At 35.1% G+C, this 20,365-nt stretch overlaps 1 protein-coding gene across 1 annotated transcript in view; it reads right to left on the reverse strand.

Moving 5' to 3' along the window:
* The window catches only part of DACH2 (dachshund family transcription factor 2), a 638,130-nt gene that overhangs the window by 384,634 nt on the left and 233,131 nt on the right, over positions 1-20,365 (reverse strand). The window contains exon 3 of the mRNA XM_060002017.1: positions 11,306-11,418. Within this exon, the coding sequence (XP_059858000.1) occupies positions 11,306-11,418 (113 nt within the window). The remainder of the gene's footprint in view (positions 1-11,305; positions 11,419-20,365) is intronic.

Below are 20,365 nucleotides of genomic sequence, written 5' to 3' on the forward strand. Positions count from 1 at the left end.
CACTAATGATGAAAAATCTGAAAGTGAAATTAAGAAAACACTCCCATTTACCATTGCAACAAAAAGAATAAAATACCTAGGAATAAACCTACCACGGGAGAAAAAAGACCTGTATACAGAAAATTATAAGACACTGAAGAAAGAAATTAAAGATGATACAAATAGATGGAGCGATATAACATGTACTTGGATTGGAAGAATCAACATTGTGAAAATAACTATACTACTCAAAGCAATCTACAGATTCAACGCAATCCCTATCAAACTACCACTGGCATTTTTCACAGAACTAGAACAAAAAAATTCACAGTTTGTATGGAAACACAAAAGACCCCAAAGAGCCACAGCAATCTTGAGAAAGAAAAACGGAGCTGGAGGAATCAGGCTCCTGGACCTCAGACTATACTACAAAGCTACAGTAATCAAGACAGTATGGTACTGGCACAAAAACAGAAATATAGATCAATGGAACAGAATAAAAAACCCAGAGATAAACCCACACACATATGGTCACCCTATCTTTGATAAAGGAGACAAGAATATACAATGGAGAAAAGACAGCATCTTCAATAATTGCTGCTGGGAAACCTGGAGAGCTACATGTAAAAGAATAAAATTAGAACACTCCCTAACACCATACATAAAAATAAACTCAGGGCTTCCCTGGTGGCGCAGTGGTTGGGGGTCCGCCTGCCGATGCAGGGGACACGGGTTCGTGCCCCGGTCTGGGAGGATCCCACATGCTGCGGAGCGGCTGGACCAGTGAGCCATGGCCACTGAGCCTGCGCGTCCAGAGCCTGTGCTCCGCAACGGGAGAGGCCACAACAGTGAGAGGCCCGCATACCGCAAAAAAAATAAAAATAAAAAAAAATAAAAATGGATTAAAGACCTAAATGTAAGGCCAGACACTATCAAACTCTTAGAAGAAAACATAGGCAGAACACTCTGACATAAAACACAGCAAGATCCTTTTTTGGCCCACCTCCTAGAGAAATGGAAATAAAAACAGAAATAAACAAATGGGATCTAATGAAACTTAAAAGGTTTTGCACAGCAAAGGAAACCATAAACAAGGTGAAAAGACAACCCTCTGAATGGGTGAAAATATTTGCAAATGAAGCAACTGACAAAGGATTAATCTCCAAAATTTACAAGCAGCTCATGCAGCTCAATATAAAATAAACAAACAATGCAGTCCAAAAATGGACAGAAGACATAAATAGACATTTCTCCAAAGAAGATATACAGATTGCCAACAAACTCATGAAAGAATGTTCAACATCATTAATCATTAGGGAAATGCAAATCAAAACTACAATGCAATATCATCTCACAGTTGTCAGAATGGCCATCATCAAAATATCTACAAACAATAAATGTTGGAGAGGGTGTGGAGAGAAGGGAACCCTCATACACTTTTGGTGGGAATGTACATTGATACAGTCACTATGGAGAACAGTATGAAAGGTCCTTAAAAAACTAAAACTAGAACTACCATACAACCCAGCAATCCCACTACTGGGCATATACCCTGAGAAAACCATAATTCAAAATGTGTCATGTACCACAATGTTCATTGCAGCTCTATTTACAATAGCCAGCACATGGAAGCAACCTAAGTGTCCATTAACAGATGAATGGATAAAGAAGATGTGGCACATATATACAATGTAATATTATTCAGCCATAAAAAGAAATGATATTGATTTATTTGTAGTGAGGTGGATGGACCTAGAGTCTGTCATATAGGGTGAAGTAAGTCAGAAAGAGAAAAACAAATACCATATGCTAACATTATATATGGAATCTGAAACAAAAATGGTTCTGAAGAACCTAGGGGCAGGACAGGAATAAAGATGCAGATGTAGAGAATGGACTTGAGGACATGGGGAGGTGGAATGGTAAGCTGGGAAGAAGTGAGAGTGTGACATGTATTTATATATACCTCCAAATATAAAATAGATAGGTAGTGGGAAGCAGCCGCATAGCACAGGGAGATCAGCTCAGTGCTTCGTGACCATCTAGAGGGGTGAGTTATGGAGGGTGGGAGGGAGATGCAAGAGGGGGGCGATATGGGGATATATGTATATTTATAGCTGATTCACTTTGTTATAAAGCAGAAACTAACACACCATTGTAAAGGAATTATACTCCAATAAAGATGTTAAAAAAAGAAAAACAAACAAACAGCAAGGTCCTACTTTATAGCACAGGGAACTATATTTAATATACTGTGATAAACCATCCTGGAAACGAATATGAAAAATAAATTATATATATATATATACATATGTATATATATATATATATACATATGTGTATATATATATATATATATATATATATATACATATGTATATATATAACTGAATCACTTAGGTCTACAGTAAAAATACAGAAAACATAAATCACCTAAACTTCAATGAAATATTTTTTTAAAAAGTCAACATCCATTTACTATAAGAACTCTCCACAAAATGGGCATAGAGGCAACAAACCTTGACCTAATAAAGGCCTTATATGACAAGCCCACAGCTAACATCATACTCAACAGTGAAAAACTGAAAGTATATCCTCTAAAATCAGGAACAAGACAAGGATGCCCACTCTCACCAATTTTATGCAACATAGTTTTGGAAGTCCTAGCCACTGCAACCAGACAAGAAAAAGAAATATAAGGAATCCAAATTGGAATGGAAGAAATAAAACTGTCACTGTTACTATGCAGATGGCATTATAATACATATAGAAAATCCTAAAGATACCACCAAAATACTAGAACTCATCAGTGAATTCAGTAAAGTTGCAGGATATAAAATTAATATATAGAAATCTGTTGCATTTCTAGACACTAACAATGAACTATCAGAAAGAGAAATTAAGAAAACAGTCCCATTTACAATCGCATTAAAAAGTATAAAATGCCAAGGAATAAATCTAAGTAGGAAAAGACCTGTTCAAAGAAGCTATAAGACACTGATGAACAAGACTGAAGATGACACAAACAGATGGAAAATATACCATGTTCATGGACTGGAAGAATTAATATTGTTAAAACAACCATACTACCCAAGGCAATCTACAGATTCAATGCAATCCCTTTCAAAATACGAATGGCATTTTTCATAGAAGTGTAATAAATAATTCCTCGTTTGGATTACAAATTCTAAACTTTGTATGGAAACACAAATGACCCCAAATAGCTAAACCAATATTAAGGAAAAAAAGTACAAAACTGGAGATGTCACACTCCTCATTTCAAACTATACTACGAAACTATAGTAATCCTATCTGTATGGTACTGGCACAAATACAGAAACGTAGATCAGTGGTACAGAATAGAGAGCCCAGAAATAAACCCACACACTTATGATCAATTAATCTACAACAGAGAATGTAAGAACATACAATGGTGAAAAGACAACCTCTTCAGTAAATAGTGTGGGAAACGTAACAGTTACTTGCAAAAGAATTAAACTGGATTACTATCTCACACCACAAATATAAATTCAAAATGGATTGAAGACTTAAATGTGGGACCTGAAACTATAAAACTCCTAGAAGAAAACACAGGCAATAAACTCTTTGACATCGGTTTTGATAATATTTTTTTGATACATCTCCTCGGGCAAGGGAAACAAAAGCAAAATAAATACATGGGACTACATCGAAGTAAAAAGCTTTTGTACAGTGATGGGAACTATCAACAGAACGTAAATGTCACCTACTGAACGGGAGAACATATTTTCAAAGGATGTATCTGATAAGGAGTTCATATCCAAAAATATACAAAAAATTCATACAATTCAACATCAAAAGAACAAACAACCTGATTAAATCTGAGTAGACATTTTTCCAAGGAAGACATACAGCTGCCAACAAGCACATGAAAAAATGCTCAACACCACTATTCATCAGGGAAACTCAAATCAAAATCACAATGAGGTATCACCTCACACCTATCAGGATGGATATTATGAAAAAGACAACAAAAAACGAGTATTGGCAAGGATGTGGAGAATAGCAAACCCCTTTGCGTTGTTGGTGTGAATGTAATTGGTGTAGCCATTATGGAAAATAGTATGAAGGTTCCTCAAAAAATTAAAAATAGAACTACCATATGATCCAGCAATTCCACTACTGGAGATTTATCCAAAGAAAACAAAACCACTATTTTGAAAAGATATTTATTCCCCTATATTCATTGCAGCATTATTTACAATAGCCAAGATATGGAATAAACCTATGTTCCCATCAATAGATGAATGCATAATGAAGAAGTGGTATACATATAAAATGGAATACTACTCAGCCATAAAAAAGAATAAAATCCCATCATTCATGACAACATGGATGGACCTTGAAAAGTGTTCTTTTTTAAAACTTAAAGTTTAGCTACCTACATACACATAGACACACATTAAAGATTTGGGAGTGCTTAATAAAGCACTATAAAGCTTATCATCATCATCATCACCATCATCATCCTGTAAGGTTTGCTTAAATTCCAAGTTTTCTCCTCCATCTACATTGGAAATAAGCAATGGCTTTTGCTCTATGAGCCATCAATATAATACAAAAATGATTCGCAGGCATCTAAAAACATTGGGTGGAGACATTTTTAGGTTAGGATAATTATAATATATATAGAAAAAAAGCACTGACAAATATTTAAATATAAATCAGTGTTTTGGAAACCCAGATTTAGCTAATATAATGAATGAAGTTCCTGTTATTAAACTGATGTAGTTAATCTTTTTGTTTAGTGGAGATACCGAAATTGTATGTTAGTCTAAACTCTATATTAGAAAATTTAGTCATTCAACTCTGGCACCTATTAGGCCAATGGTTCTTCCTGGACACACAAAAAATAAAGAAAATGCAATGACATGAAAGCAGTTACCATTTGTGTGACATGAAGCATGCTTTATAATATTACTCATTGAAAAAGTCAAAGATAGTCACAGAAACAGAAATGTCTTAAGTTGACCGTTAAAAAGGTTGGTTTGGTTCTTTCTAGATAGATCTCTCCTGTCTTACACTCACAGAAGAAAGGCCTAGGACCACTCTGTCCTCCTTATGACCACTTCTTAGCATCCAAGCCAACTGAGTAAGAATATGAAATGCATCTTGAAAAGGGAAGGGTGCTGATTCCAATCATGCTATCAGGCTAACTGGCATTATACCATATCATGAAGCTAACATCTCACTGCAAAGACCTGGCAGGATTCTACTTATGGCTCTGCCAATCCTGAGTTGATTGTTGTAGCTACTATTACAGAATTGGATATTCACAGGCTCAGTTTCCCAAGGAGTTGGATGGCAGCTGAAATTCCTAAAAATATTTTGTCACAATAGAACTTGAAGAAAAAAAAAATAAACAGATGAAGAATCTGCTAGCTTTTAAAGAGTGAACACTACAGGAATTTCATTTGAAGCACTTTATTACTTCCTTGTAAGTTGTCAGTTTAAATCTCTCTGAGGCCAAATTCCATGTCTGTCTGTTTGAAATAGCTCATAAACTGAGGAAAGGGGGGTAGTCATATTTTGGGAAATTCAAAGGCACACATGACTAATCCATGCTTTGAATGTTATCCAGGGATATCAGCACTTCTCCAGATCTGCAGAGAAAGATGGGGATAAAAGTCCTTCCTCTTTTTCCCTCTATAACCCAAAATATTTTACAGAAAATACTAGGTAATAGGATTATTTTGTATTAATGACCTATCAGGGAATTAAGACACACAGATTGTACAATAGAAACAGAGACAGAAACATGAGATATCAGCAGTGCAATATATGAAGGCAAAAAAAATTAAATTTCATCATTTTTTAGTAACTCAATAAAAGGCTGATGGAATTTGAGAAAAATATGACTCACAAAATGAATTTTAGGGCTTCCCTGGTGGTGCAGTGGTTGAGAGTCCGCCTGCCAATGCAGGGGACACGGGTTCGTGCCCCGGTCCAGGAAGATCCCACATGCCATGGAGCGGCTAGGCCTGTGAGCCGTGGCCGCTGAGCCTGCACGTCCGGAGCCCGTGCTCCGCAATGGGAGAGGCCACAACAGTGAGAGGCCCGCGTACCACAAAAAAAAAAAAAATGAATTTTATTTCAATGTGTTGTAATGTTTTCTCATATTGTTTGGTGCAGAACAGATGTTCAAGAAACATATGTTAATGAAAAGACAACCCTCAGAATGGGAGAAAATATTTGCAAAAGAAGCAACAAAGGATTAATCTCCAAAATATACAACAGATCATGGAGCTCAATATTAGAAAAACCCAAACAACCCAATTAAAAAATGGGCAGAAGACCTAAATAGACATTTCACCAAAGAAGACATACATATGGACAAGAAGCACATGAAAAGATGTTCAACATCATTAATTATTAGAGAAATACAAATCAAAACTACAATGTGGTATTACCTCACACCGGTCAGAATGACCAGCATCAAAAAATCTACAAACAATAAATGCTGGAGATGGTGTAGAGAAAAGGGAATCCTCTTGCACTGTTGGTGGGAATGTAAATTGATACAGCCACTGTGGAGAACAGTATGCAGGTCCCTTAAAAAACTAAAAATAGAACTACTATATGACCCAGCAATCCCACTACTAGGCATATTCCCTGAGAAAACCATAATTCAAAAGGGCACATGTACCCCAAGGTTCATTGCAGCACTATTTACATAGCCAGGACATGGAAACAATCTAAATGTTCAACAACAGATGAATGGATAAAGAAGATGTGGTATATATATACAACGGAATATTACTCAGCCATAAAAAGGAACGAAATTGGGTTATTTGTAGAGACGTTGATGGAGCTAGAGTCTGTCGTACAGAGTGAAGTAAGTCAGAAAGAGCAAAACAAATATCATATATTAATGCATATATGTGGAATCTAGAAAAATGGTACAGAGGAACCTATTGCAGGATGGGCATAGAGATGTAGACATAGAGAACGGGTATGTGGACACAGGAGGGGAATGGGAGGGTGGGGTGAATTGGGAGATTAGGATTGACATATATACAGTGCTATGCGTAAAATAGATAGCTAGTGGGAACATGCTATAAAGCACAGGAAGCTCAGCTCGGTGCTCTGTCACTACCTAGATGGGTGGGATGGGGGGGTGTGGGACGGAGGTCCAAGAAGGAGGGGATATAGGTATACATATAGCTGATTCACTTCATTGTACAGCAGAAACTAACAAAACATTGTAAAGCAATTATACTCCAATTTAAAAAAGAAACATGTTAAATGAAAATCATGAATTCATATACATTTTTATCTATAGACAGATATTGATTGATGATAGATACATACATATATACATACATACTATATCTCTTGGTCTGTAGTTACATAGATATAATCTCTAAATCGATATCAGACAATATTGTCAAGAATAGCACCTGTGGGTCCTATCTTAGTGAAAAAAGAATTATCATCAGTAATTAGTATGTTGATTATATGTATAGAAATTAATTTTTGGAGTAATTTTTAGATACCTAAGTACATTTAAATTTCCCAAGTATTTTAATGACCCTACACCAATGCACACACACACACACACACACACACACACACACACATTTTTATTTATACTTTTCATTTGCTAAATGAGATACGTTTATTAATACCAGAGACTTTAGCATAGCCACTCTCTGAATTATCTCAAGATCTGAATTAGTGGAGTTTGAATGAATCAGTTTCCATTATACAGAGGAAATATAACAAAGAGGAAAATAAACATCTTTGAAATGGAAAAATGATACACATCAAAAAAGGAAATAAAATCACATAAAGTAGAAAATTTGAAATACCTTTATGCTAAGCAGATAAAACAATATGGCATACCTGATATTATTCTGCATTTTTAAGAATTTACATGTCAAGCTATATGAATAAATAGAGCGCTCTTCTCAAATGACTTAACCATTTCTAAACCTTTTTACTTTCATTTTTTTGCTTGCAACTGTTGGGGGAAAAATAACAATTTAAAGGCAAAAATAATATACAAAAACATCACTATATTTAAAAAGTGATGTCATGATCATTGCATTTTGTTACCCTTAGACCCCATTTTAAAATTGCAAATGCAAAGAAATAATATAAACAAATGGAGAACAAGTTTCATTTACTTAGGCAAACTCAGTAGGGTTCAAAGAGGCTTCTCCAGACATATGACATTGAAACAGAAGATAACAGCAGACTCTTATCAATAATTAATTTGACAGTTGTATGTAAAATTATACAGAGCTGTAAAATATTATCTCTTTCTTTACAAAAAAATGTTGAGACATAAGGACCTGAAACAGGAAAATACTGTAAAGCATTTTAACAATCATTTGGAAAAAATAGGATAATTCTCAACCCATAACAGATCATATTAAAAACATCAACTGAATTTTTCAAAAGTATATTTAAGTAAAATTAATGAAAGTTAAGTTTTTAATGGATAATAAGTGTAATGCCAAATATGAAACTTACTGATAGCTAAATTGAGAATTGATTCTATCTCAATTATCTTTACTAATGGAGGAGTGAAGAAGTGTGTCTAATGCAAAATAATGCATAATCCCAGAATTATTTCTACTTGGCTTACAGAGCATTTTTCTTCTTAGATGACTGTAAATGAGTAGGATATCCTTGAGCATGTAAAATAAATTAATGTATTCTAAGAAGAGAAATTACTATAGAGCTGTGCAGATTCCTCTTCCTTCCCGTTTAATGATTTTTCTACTGTTTGCTATTTAGACTGAAGTATTCATGCCTTTCCCTACTCAATCCTTTATCTATCTCTATCATCTCATTCTAGGCACAAGCAAAGGGTTATGAATTGAGGAGTCTTTTTTTGTTCCAATAATTCTCATTGTGGTAAATCCAAGTTGTAAGACGGAAGGCCAAGGCTCTAATCCAAGGAAGGAGGCTCCGTTATCTTGTAGGAATTGAAGCATACATGCCAAGTAAATTAGGAGGGGATGAAAACCTCAAACTGGATTTTAACATTTACTATAAGACATCATGATGATGAGGAAAAAGTATAGGCCCTGGACTTTAAAAGACCTGGTCTGAAACCCAGTTCTGCCACTCAGTTGCTCTGTAACCTCAAGCAATTAATTTAAACTCACTGAGCCATACATTGTTTACTTGAAAAATGAAGACAATATTCATAAGGTTACTATAAGATTAAATGAAGTGTATATAAAACACTTAGCACCCATGTCTGGTACTAATAGAAACTTAATATATATTATAGGTTTTTCTCAACAGATAAGGTACCGAAGTTTACTCAAGAGTACATTAGCCTCAAAGCAATTATAAAATCCTTTTTTTCTTCCATCTACACAGGATACATCTTTCATCAGGACACAGACCTGATTATTTACATGGTTCTGATTCTAGGCTCTGTCAATGTATTTTAGAAGTCAATAAATAGATTATCATTTATTGAACACCAAGGTAATATATTTCAGGTACTATTATGACCTCTATATTCATTTATATGCGCAGGGCTGCTTTCTTCTTGTATCAGAATTTGTTTATAAATATTTAAAGTCTAAAAAATCATTATCTAATCCCCAAAGCCTGAGTCTCTTCCTAAATTCTCTATCTTAGCTAATGACATAATCATCCAACTTATAACCTAGGCTAGACATGAATCATCCTAGATTTCATCCTCTCACTCTCTATTTTGATCAGTTACCAAGTGTCATTAATTCTAATTATGAAGCAACTATGAATCTCTTTTCTACTCTTGAATTCTCCTCAATTCAGGGCCTCAGTATTTCTCCCTTCATTGCTACTTACCTTCAACTGCAATTGTTTTTAAAGCATTTACTCAATTACTTATCAGTGGTTCCTTTTACCTACAGCAGCTTTTTTTTTTATTTGAACAAAATCCTATATGAAATAGAACATGTAAAATTCTGAGGCAGAAGTGGGGAACCTAGAAGTACTTCCCCAATCCCATGTCAGCCAGTAAGGAAAGTCCTTGAAATACCCTTTGGAAAACCATTGGTCCATAGGGAAAAAACCGTTAAACAAGATAGCTTCCCAAGCTGGTTTTTCCCACACTTTCTAACTCTAACTCTAACTCTAACTGTATCACCTATAAGTCTCCCATCTTAAATCTCTGCTCCCGTCTCTTCCACTTAATTGCTATTCCCCCTAGCATACCAGGCCCTTTCTCATCAGTGTATATCTGTCTACAGAGGATGTTTTTCCTCTGATTCTCCATCTGTCCAACACTCAGCCTATAAGACATAACTCAAATCTCTATGAGCATTACCCAACTTAAAAAATTGATTTAGTTGCTCTCATTCTGTGATATTATAGCACCTTGTATGTACTTGTATTATAGTCTCTATCATACTTTAATTAAATTGAAATTATTAGTTTACATTACCTTCTCCCTAATTCTACTGTGACAAGGACTACTACTCATATAATTTTGCATTACCTAGGATCTAATACCCAAAACACATTAGGTTTTTTTAGTTTTATGTATCATTGAAGATATAAAGATCATATTGTCATTAAATACATTTTCTACCACATAGTAGCTTTAATGATTTTTAAAGGTTCAGTTAGAGAAATAGCAAGCTTATTTTTTTTCAATTCCTTTTTTTAAATTGAGGTATAGTTGCAAGCTTATTTTTGAGTGTTTTATGTGCTTTTATGTTCTTTGTTTTAGAGAATCAAAAATGCAAATTTATGAGACTGGTATTTTTAGGGGAGTACTGTTTATCACAGTGTTCGATGAAAAACACTGAATCATTATTCAAGACAATGACTACTTGTACTTTCTTCTTTTCTAATCATAAGGTACTACCAGGGATGATGCATATTATTTCTACATTTTATCCTAGAGTAATAACATGGAAAAGATACACAGATGCCCAGAACTTTTGGAAACAAAAGGAATATTATTGAGACATATCAACAAGCAGGTATACTACATCCCATAGGAGGCTTTGAGAAAATGCTAGTTTGGCCAGTCCCCCCCATCCCCTGCCATCTCTGCCCACAGCACACAAAAACATACATACATACACAATAAGGCCTTGAAAGAGATTTCTTACAAGGAAATGACAATTAATTTTTAAGTCATGTCCATTTGATTTGAGTCACTGGAATAACAAAACTGTTTTCATGAATAATCAAAAAAATTCAATAATGTAACCTCTAGTAGAGCTTGAAAAGCTCTGAAGGACAAGGCAGTTAGATCAATATGAGTTCATTTCAAATGCTGGGCAGTATGAAGAGACAAGGCTGATCATCGGATGGATTTTATTACCTGTCGGAGTGATAAGTCCTGGTGATAAGAGGCCTGGAACTGAATGGGGCAGAAGGCGAGCATTGTCCTGCAACACTCCCAAAGAACGCTTAGGAGGCCTGCCAGGCCTTGAACTGTTGAAAAACAGACAAAGATCAGGTTAAAATATGCTCTTTGGAAATACCATCACTTGCTACATTCGCCTAAATCTTGTTTAATTACCAAGAATGATATACTTTTATATTAAAGACTATTTTCATTGATTACTAAAGGACCAATACTTTATACTAAACTTCCAAAATAACTATGGCAAGCATTAAAACCATAAGAGATCAATTTCTAGTTTAGATTCTATTTACAAGCCAGCACTTTGCAATACAGCTTACCTGTTGTGAGAAACCCAAAGTTACCCCCGCTCTTAAAGGTACACTTAATCCCTGGTATTAATACATGCAACTGAGATCTGAGATAGGGGCTCACAGAATTAGGATCGTATAGAATATGAAGTGATTAAGTCTCTGTTCAGCATGCCAGAGGTGAGGGGTAAAAAGCTGATATGTAGAATAAGACCTGATGTTTACTAGCATTTCCACAGCTGCTGGGAGCCCACAAGGAACAAAGAACCCCTGCCCTCAGGTTTTTTTCATACCTATTATTTAAACCAGGCTGTATAACCAGCAGTACACTCTCTTGGAGTGGCTGTACTAAGGAAACCTGCCACCTTTGCAATCTAGGCTGTTTTGTCTCACAGATTGATTGGTATTTTTAACTGATGAGTTGATGCTAAACTTAAAACATTAACCTAACCTATTCTATTTGCACATTCTTCACCCAGGTGTGAACAGTTTGCAGTTGCAAATAGTAATCCATAAAATAATGAAATAGAAAGTCAGTATCAGGCTTCCATCTTGTACTCTAATACAGTCAGTGTACTAAATATATCATTTAGAAGCTGTCACTACATGAACAGACTTATAAGTCACTGAACATTAGGATCAAGTCATTCTCAAGTCATGCAGTATATTTCAAATATTACTTTCTTTTTTTTTTTTTTTTTTTTTTTTGCGGTACGCGGGCCTCTCACCACCGTGGCCTCTCCCGTTGTAGAGCGCAGGCTCAGCGGCCATGGCTCAGGGGCCCAGCCGCTCCGCGGCATGTGGGATCTTCCCGGACCGGGGCACGAACCCGCGTCCCCCGCATCGGCAGGCGGACTCTCAACCCCTGCGCCACCAGGGAAGCCCCAAATATTACTTTCTTAATGTTACTTAAAATACTGCTGTTGCTTCTTAGTAGAAATGCAGTTTACAAAGCTGAATCAGAGGGATTTTGACAAAATACTGCAAAATACTATATTAAATAACCCAAGCTGCAAAAATATATAAGGTTCAGATAGAGAACATTTCCAAAAATGACTTTTTGTTCACAAAGAAATTTAAGTTAAACCTCACTCTATCAACATTGCAGTAGCAAAGTGCTCCATCAATGTAAGACAAACTCTGCTTTCAAATGAAGACGACTTCTAGCAACCTTATACAGAGGTACTATTACCCAGTTCATTTTTCATACACTGTGCTGATGTTATTTTCTTTCATTGTACATCAATATTGTATATCAATCTAGCATGAAAGATTCTTTTTTTCTCATTTAATGTTTCAATTTTATAAACTGAATCTCCTCTCCCTCTTTCTACTCAAGTTTGGGCTATAATTTATTTTCTTTAATTCAGCGTTGTTATCCTGTTTGTCCTTGCCCTGTTTTATGGCTTCCTAACTCTTTGAAGGAATATTGATAAGAAAAATATCCAATTTACTTCAAATGCCCTAAAGGATCCCAAGGTCACTGAACAATATTCATCAGGTTATATCCAGTCATTAGAAAAAGGCACTTTTTGTTGAATAATCGTCACCAAGTCTGTACTTTCCAAGTGATTCTTTGTATCTTTCTATTTGTCAGAATTCAAGCCTACTAACTTTATTAAAGACCACCTGATAACTCTTTGTACTTTTCCAGCATAAAAATTTCAGTGCTGTCTTTATGCTCATAATCAATTTCAGACAGGCTGTCTCCAGAAGAAAACAGCCTGATGCTCACTCTACTTCCCTGAGACAGTTGTTGACAGTATACTTTGGAAGCTATAAGGTTTAAACAGTTCTGTTCCAAATTTATTGGTCAATCTCACAATTTGATGTAGCTCTTTTCCAATAAGCTGACTCAGGCTTGGGGGGCATTAGATTACAGGCCTCTTAGTCTGATGGTTCTACCTTAAATTCCAAGATTTGAAAAATTTGGTCAAATTTCCCACCATCATATCTATATGGGGGAATTCATGGCTAATGTCACAAATGGCTTGGTAGTATTTACTACAAATGCTATAAGCCAAGAGGATCATATTCTCCATCCTAACATTATTTTCAGTTTATAATTTTATGATGTTGGTATGATTAATTGTGAGCCTCCCCAACTAAAATGTAAGGTCATGAAGGCAGCACATATGTCTGTTTTTGTTTGTCACTGTACCCTGAGCAATTCTCATGGTGTCTAGCACACAGTAGGGGCTGGTAAATGGTTAATTAAAATCAGTTAATGAGTAATGATAGGACACATTGTTTTGCCATGGCTACAGTTTCCAAATATTCCTTTGATTGCTCTATTATTGACCAAATAAATAGAAAGCCATCATTTAATCATCAGGTAAGCACTTTTAAACTTTGGACTTTACAGCAATTATAAGAGCTTCAAAATATGATCCAGTCCAATCTGACTATTTACAAGGTTAAAGAAGGGTAGATGATAGATACTGTCTTATGTCTGAAAGTTCCTACAAACTTCAAGACCCATTCAAGGGCTGAAGGTTCCAGCAGTTATTCATGTGTAATGACAGTTTCACTTATTCAATCATCCAATAAACAAACATGCACTAAGTGCCCATTCAGTGTGTATCTGGCATTGAAACTAGGTATCAGGGTTACAAGGTTAAAAAGTTAGCTTGACAAGGGCAAGGGTTTTGGTCTGTTTGTTCATTGATATATTGTGAGAACCTAGAACAGCTTCTGCCTTTGAAGAGCTTAAGGTCTAGTGATAGAGATGTGTGTTTGACCTGCTATTTAAAATTTATGATTAACTCTTTAGTGAGTATGGTTGTGTGATGTATCCTTCCAAACTTGTTTAAACTTATCAGTGAGAAAAATCATATTCAGATGCTTTTGCTTATACTCTTGGAAAGAAGACTTGGGCCCCTAGGGTAAACTAATTAGAATAAAATTTGTGAAGGTGCTTTATAATCAATAGAGCTCCATACTAATACAAGGTAGATTTATTCTTACTTTTAGACCAAATAACCCTCAGTAGTAAGATATTCTTAGCAATAAAGTTCTTGCATTTCTTTTCAAAGAACACAAGCCTGACAACATGATGAAAGACTATGGAGGACTCTGTAGAAAGTTGGGAAATATTCTTGATAGATGATCTTGCCACACTTCTTATCTTTAAGAGCTTTATTAGCATTAGGCAGATATTTACATATTAATCAAGACAAATAAACATGTGGTGATTTAACTAGAAAACTGTTATTTGGATGACAATTTAATCAGCATAGGTTGAAAGGTTCATCATTGCAGCATCCTGTTTCTGCTAAAATATTGATTGTGTTACTGATTTCAGTAATGCTTTATTTTACAGGGCACAAATAACCATGTAATTACTCTTTAAATGAATGATAATTGCTTGTTGGCAATTATTTGTTTTCAGTTTAATTACAAGGTTATTTGTACTCTGTAAAATAAAACAGGCCCTTTTTAAAGTTCCCACTCAAATGGCTCAGTGGTTATATCACCCATGAGCATCATAAACAAAACTTTATGGTACAAGGCAAACAACCTGCCAAAATAGCAAAACTCTTATTAAAAAGCTCAGCTAAATCTTTGAGATCATCAGCTTTATAAAATCAACATTAGGTGTAACATTTATAGGTGGTTTGGAAGGAAATTATACCAAAGAATCATGATTTTCTCTGGGTCCAGGTCATCCCATAACATAATTTATCCTGATATGTATTTTACCCTTCACTCTGTAAACTTCTTCAGAAGAAATGAAATAGTAACTCAGCTTCCTGCGATTAAAGAAAAAAACAAATTGAAATATGTATCAACAGTATTTCATTTTTCTGCAGTTAAAGTGGATTACCATCAGAGCATTACCTCAAAGTTTATAAACTTTGTAGAGTTGACAGGTCCCTAAGAAAGAAAGTCAGTAGGTCTTCTGGTGTCAACAAGATATGACACAGTCTGTGAAATATCTATTCCAAGTTGTAATAAAGTAGCTGATATTTTGCTCATTAAGATTATGAAATTTCACTGTTGGAGTTATTTTTATCTTGTATCATCAGCCATTTGTATATGAATCAAGGAGTAAACAACTGAGTGATTTTATTTCAAAGAAAAAATCTTATTAATAAATTAATTAGTGATGTCATGAGACTTCAAGATATTTAATGTAAACCATATATCATCAGCACATGATTTAGCGAGGAGCCACAAGTCATGTTATCCTCTTCAATGAAAGTTTGGTTTACTACTCTTTAAAGAAACACTCATAACATTCTTGGACAAACTGAGGATATAGTGGCAGTTAACTGTGGTATTAGCAGCAACTTATAAAGATCGCTGCAATTGGATTCCTGAAGTGGGAGCTGCAAGCCATGACCTGGGATTCACTTTTCAGAGCCATCACTGATATTTAAAATCCCTTGGGACAGTCCCTGAATGTGTCATTTTTTTCAATTACATTAGAAGCCAAGAAAACCAAGAATGGCATTCGCTTTGAAGGTGTTGTTTACCTGACTGTGAGAATGCTGCTCTGACTTTTCAATATGCTTGTTAAATTAAATAAGAATCTTTCTATCAGAACAATAAGACTTTTAATTGCATTGCGGATTAATAATAATCTCTTAGGCCTGACATTTATTACAACATTTCAAGGATGCCAATAGTAGTTAAACTCTACCTGACCTTTCAGTGTTTATGAAGAGAAACAAACTCTGACCTCACAGCAACTTAAATCCATCTTCTCTCAGTGTTAGCAAACTGATCACTTGTCTAACTATTGCACTGGATTGTATTCTCAACCAGATCAAAGGCAGCAGCAACCAATTCAGCACCCGGGAAAAAGTCATCCATGCAAAATGGGCAATTAACATTAATCATATATGAAATTGTTCAAGCTGATAACTGGAACCTGGTCACTATGGTAACTCTCATAAAATGGTGCTTATGTTAAACTGGGCATCAATCAGCTCTTGGTTTATGGGAACTTAAAGTGTGGCTCATCATGTCTCTAGGAGCTATCAACACAAGGAACAAAAAAACACACCAGAGGCAAGGTCATTTATATTCCATTACCATTTACTTCCTTTTTCAGCTCTCATAGGCATATCCAAAACTTAAATTTGAATACATTAAAAGCATCAATACCAGCATTCCATTAGAGTTAGGGAAGTTAAGGAAATTATCTTTAACATAAGGGGGTTCAGAGGATGAGGAAAAATCTTCCTTGTTAGGGTCATGTCTTACAATACCAAGGATCATGTAGAATAATTCATGTTTAGCATTAATCTTATGATTGTAATAAATTGGATAATTTATAGTTATTATTTTAAATGGTGATATTTAATTTCCTTTTCTAATGCTGAATTTCTATTTTTCCTTCAATAAAAAAAGAAATCTGATGTAATAGACAATTTAAGGGTTGACTACTCACTTCTTAGAAAGTATAAATGTGAAGCTATTTTATACTTCATTTACTTGACTCTGCTCCCTATTTAAATTAAATTTGCTCTAAGCCTGGTGTTAGCACCTTTAAACAAGTTTAGTTTTTGTCATAAATTGACTGAATTCTAATAAATGTCTTAGTATAATTAACAAAGATTGTATAACAGAAATGCTGGTATATGACAAATTCTTAGTAGCCTCTTTTCGTTCTGCTCATGTAATTCCAATTAACATCGATGGAATCATTGCACCTTAGTAAATCTTAGAGTGAATCAAATTAAATAACCATTTCCCTAAAGATGCAGACGTAGAGAGTGGACTTAAGGACACGAGGAGGGGGAAGGGTAAACTGGGATGAAGTGAGAGAGTGGCATTGACATATATACGCTACCAAATGTAAAATAGATAGCTAGTGGGAAGCAGCTGCATAGCACAGGGAGATCAGCTAGGTGCTTTGTGACCACCTAGAAGGGTGGGATAGGGAGGGTGGGAGGGAGACGCAAGCAGGAGGGGATATGGGGATATATGTATACATATGGCTGATTCACTTTGTTGTAAAGCAGCAAGTAACACAACAATGTAAAGCAATTATACTCCAATAAAGATGTTAAAAAATAATAAAATAAAAGGTTTAAAAAAGAAATAACCATTTCCCCTTCTAAAGTGTATCATACCACTGTCAGACACAATGTTTTTAAAATACAGGCATTCTTGAATTCAAAGAATGTGTCACTGCTCAAAAATTTGATATTAAGAGAATGATAAGAAGTTAACATTCACATTTGGATACATTCCACTGGCATCTCAAATTCAAAATATGCCTCCCCCAAATCCCACTCCCCACACCTTCCTTCTCTTGTTTTGTCAGCAATATAGGCATGCTTTTCGTTGCCAAAACTATAAACTTGAGGGTAATTTTGATTCTCCCTCCACCTCTCCCTTCATTTTCAGTCTCCAATATTTTTGTTCCATTGTAATATATGTTGCAAATTTCCATCTCTATCCATTCCTATCTCTAACACCCTACTTCAGGCCCTCATCACTTCATGCCCAGATTATGTTCAACAAGTTGTTTCATTGTTCCAATACATTCTACATAAACTGTGATCTGAATTTTGGTGAAACATCCTTTCATTATGTCATCTCTTGCTCTAGAACCCTCAATACTTCCTGAGTGCATACAAAATAAATTCTAAATGCCTTGGTCTAGCAATCTGCCCCAATATATCTTTCTTCCCTTTTCTCTAATTACTTCTTAAATGAATGTCCTTCTCCAGCTGGATGAGTAGATTCCCTATCTGCTAAGCATAGTATTTGACCCTAGAACCCTTCCATTGTGAAATATCTTCAAGGTATTAGGGTTCCTGGGGAAAAATTTTGTTAAGCTCCACTGTCTTGGGAAGGTTTCAGTATAACCTGCTGTAAACGGTGCTGTTTTTCTGAAAGGCCACTGCCTTTTACTTTGTGTCATCATACAGGCTCTCTTTAATGATTATTACAAAGGGAACTTCAGTACCAGCATTAAGGGAGCATGTTACAACTAGCCAAAATATTATTTTTCATGTCTGGCAAATGAAGTCCCATTGGTAATTGTCAGTCTGTGCATAATCCCATGATGATCTCAAGAGTTAACATTTCATGTTTGAATGTCAATCAGAAACTGCAGGAGTATTGTGTTAATATCACAACTCTGGAGAGCTTAGGAAGTTGAGTAAGATTTTTAGGAAGCTGATCACTATTAACCTGACTGCATTAGTCTCTATGGTTAGGAATACAGCCTGGAAGCACATATTTAATGGATAAATACAGAAGCCAGTTTCCTTGCTGATTTAAAATCTTTTTAAAATTTTGCTCTACATGGATAAATATTAGCAACCCATATTAAAATAAAACTACTTTAAACAATCTTAGATATTTAATGTAATGCAGTGGAAAGCACTAGGACTTAAACTTGAGTTCTAATCTCAGTTGTGGGAGGCAGAATTCCAGAATTCTCCTCCATCCCAAGATTTCCAGCCCTAACTGCTAAAACTGTGAATGTAATGAGATATTAAGTTATATTACATGGCAAAGGTGATTTTCTACATGTGATTAAGGTAACTAATCACATGAATGAGCTAATTGAAAAGGAGATTATCTAGGTGGATCCAATCTAATTATATGAACCCTTTAAAAACAGAAAATTAGAGAACACAACATTGCTGGTATGAAAATGGACAGCGTTATATGTCAAGGAATGCAGGTAGCTTCTAGAAGCCAAGAGTAACCCTGGGCTGACAGCCAGCAAGAAAACAGGTACACAAGTTTTACAGTTGAAATGAACTAGCTTCTGTCAACGTCAATGAGCTTGTGAGCAGATTCTACTGCAGAGCTTCCAGATAAGAGCCCATCCTGACCAACACCTAGATTTCAGCCTTGTAAGACTGTGAATACAGTCAAGCTCCTCTAGATTTCTGACAGATAGAACTCTGAGACAGTAAATGGTTGTTATTTTAAGTTGCTAAATTTGAGGCAATTAGTTGCACAGCAACAGAAAACTAATATACCAGTTTTGCCATTATTGAGCTGTGTGACCTCAGGCAAATTACATGACTATTCTAAATATGTTACCTCATTTTATGATTAGAGATGTAAACTAAATAATCTATTAATCTGATCATTAGAATCATGCTACATTTCTGGTCAAAAGCAGATAATTCATTAACTTCTAAGTATACATAGTTTTCCACTTTCTCATATGTCTATTTTAGCTCATATTTTAAGTAAAGCTGCTGGATTGGTCCTATGGAAAATTACTCCAAAAAAGGGCAAAATGTGTGCATAATACTATAGCATTATCCTCACCTTATAGTTGTGTGTAGATAATTAATCAATATATGTGAACACCAGTTTGAAAAGCTAAAAGTGCTACACAACTTAAAAGGAAGAAAATTCTGACACATACTGTAACATGGATGAACGTTGAGGACATTATACTAAGTGAAATAAGGCAGTCACAAAAAGACAAATGTTATAAGATTCCAATTATATGAGGTATCTAGAGTAATTAAACTCATGGAAACAGAAAGTAGAAATGTGTTTGCCAGAGGCTGTGAGGAGGGAGGGAAATGCGAGTTGTTCTTCAATGGGCATAGAGTTTCAGTTTTGCAAGATCAAAAAGTTTTGGAGATCTGTTGCATAACAATGTGATTACAGTTAACATTACTGAACTATACACTTAAAATGGTATAGAGGGTAAGTTGTATATTACATGTATTTTACCAAATTTTTTAAAAATAAATAAAATGTTTAAGATGATACATTTTATGTTATATGT

This window comes from Delphinus delphis, chromosome X (genome assembly GCF_949987515.2).
Source record: "Delphinus delphis chromosome X, mDelDel1.2, whole genome shotgun sequence".
NCBI lineage: Eukaryota > Metazoa > Chordata > Mammalia > Artiodactyla > Delphinidae > Delphinus > Delphinus delphis.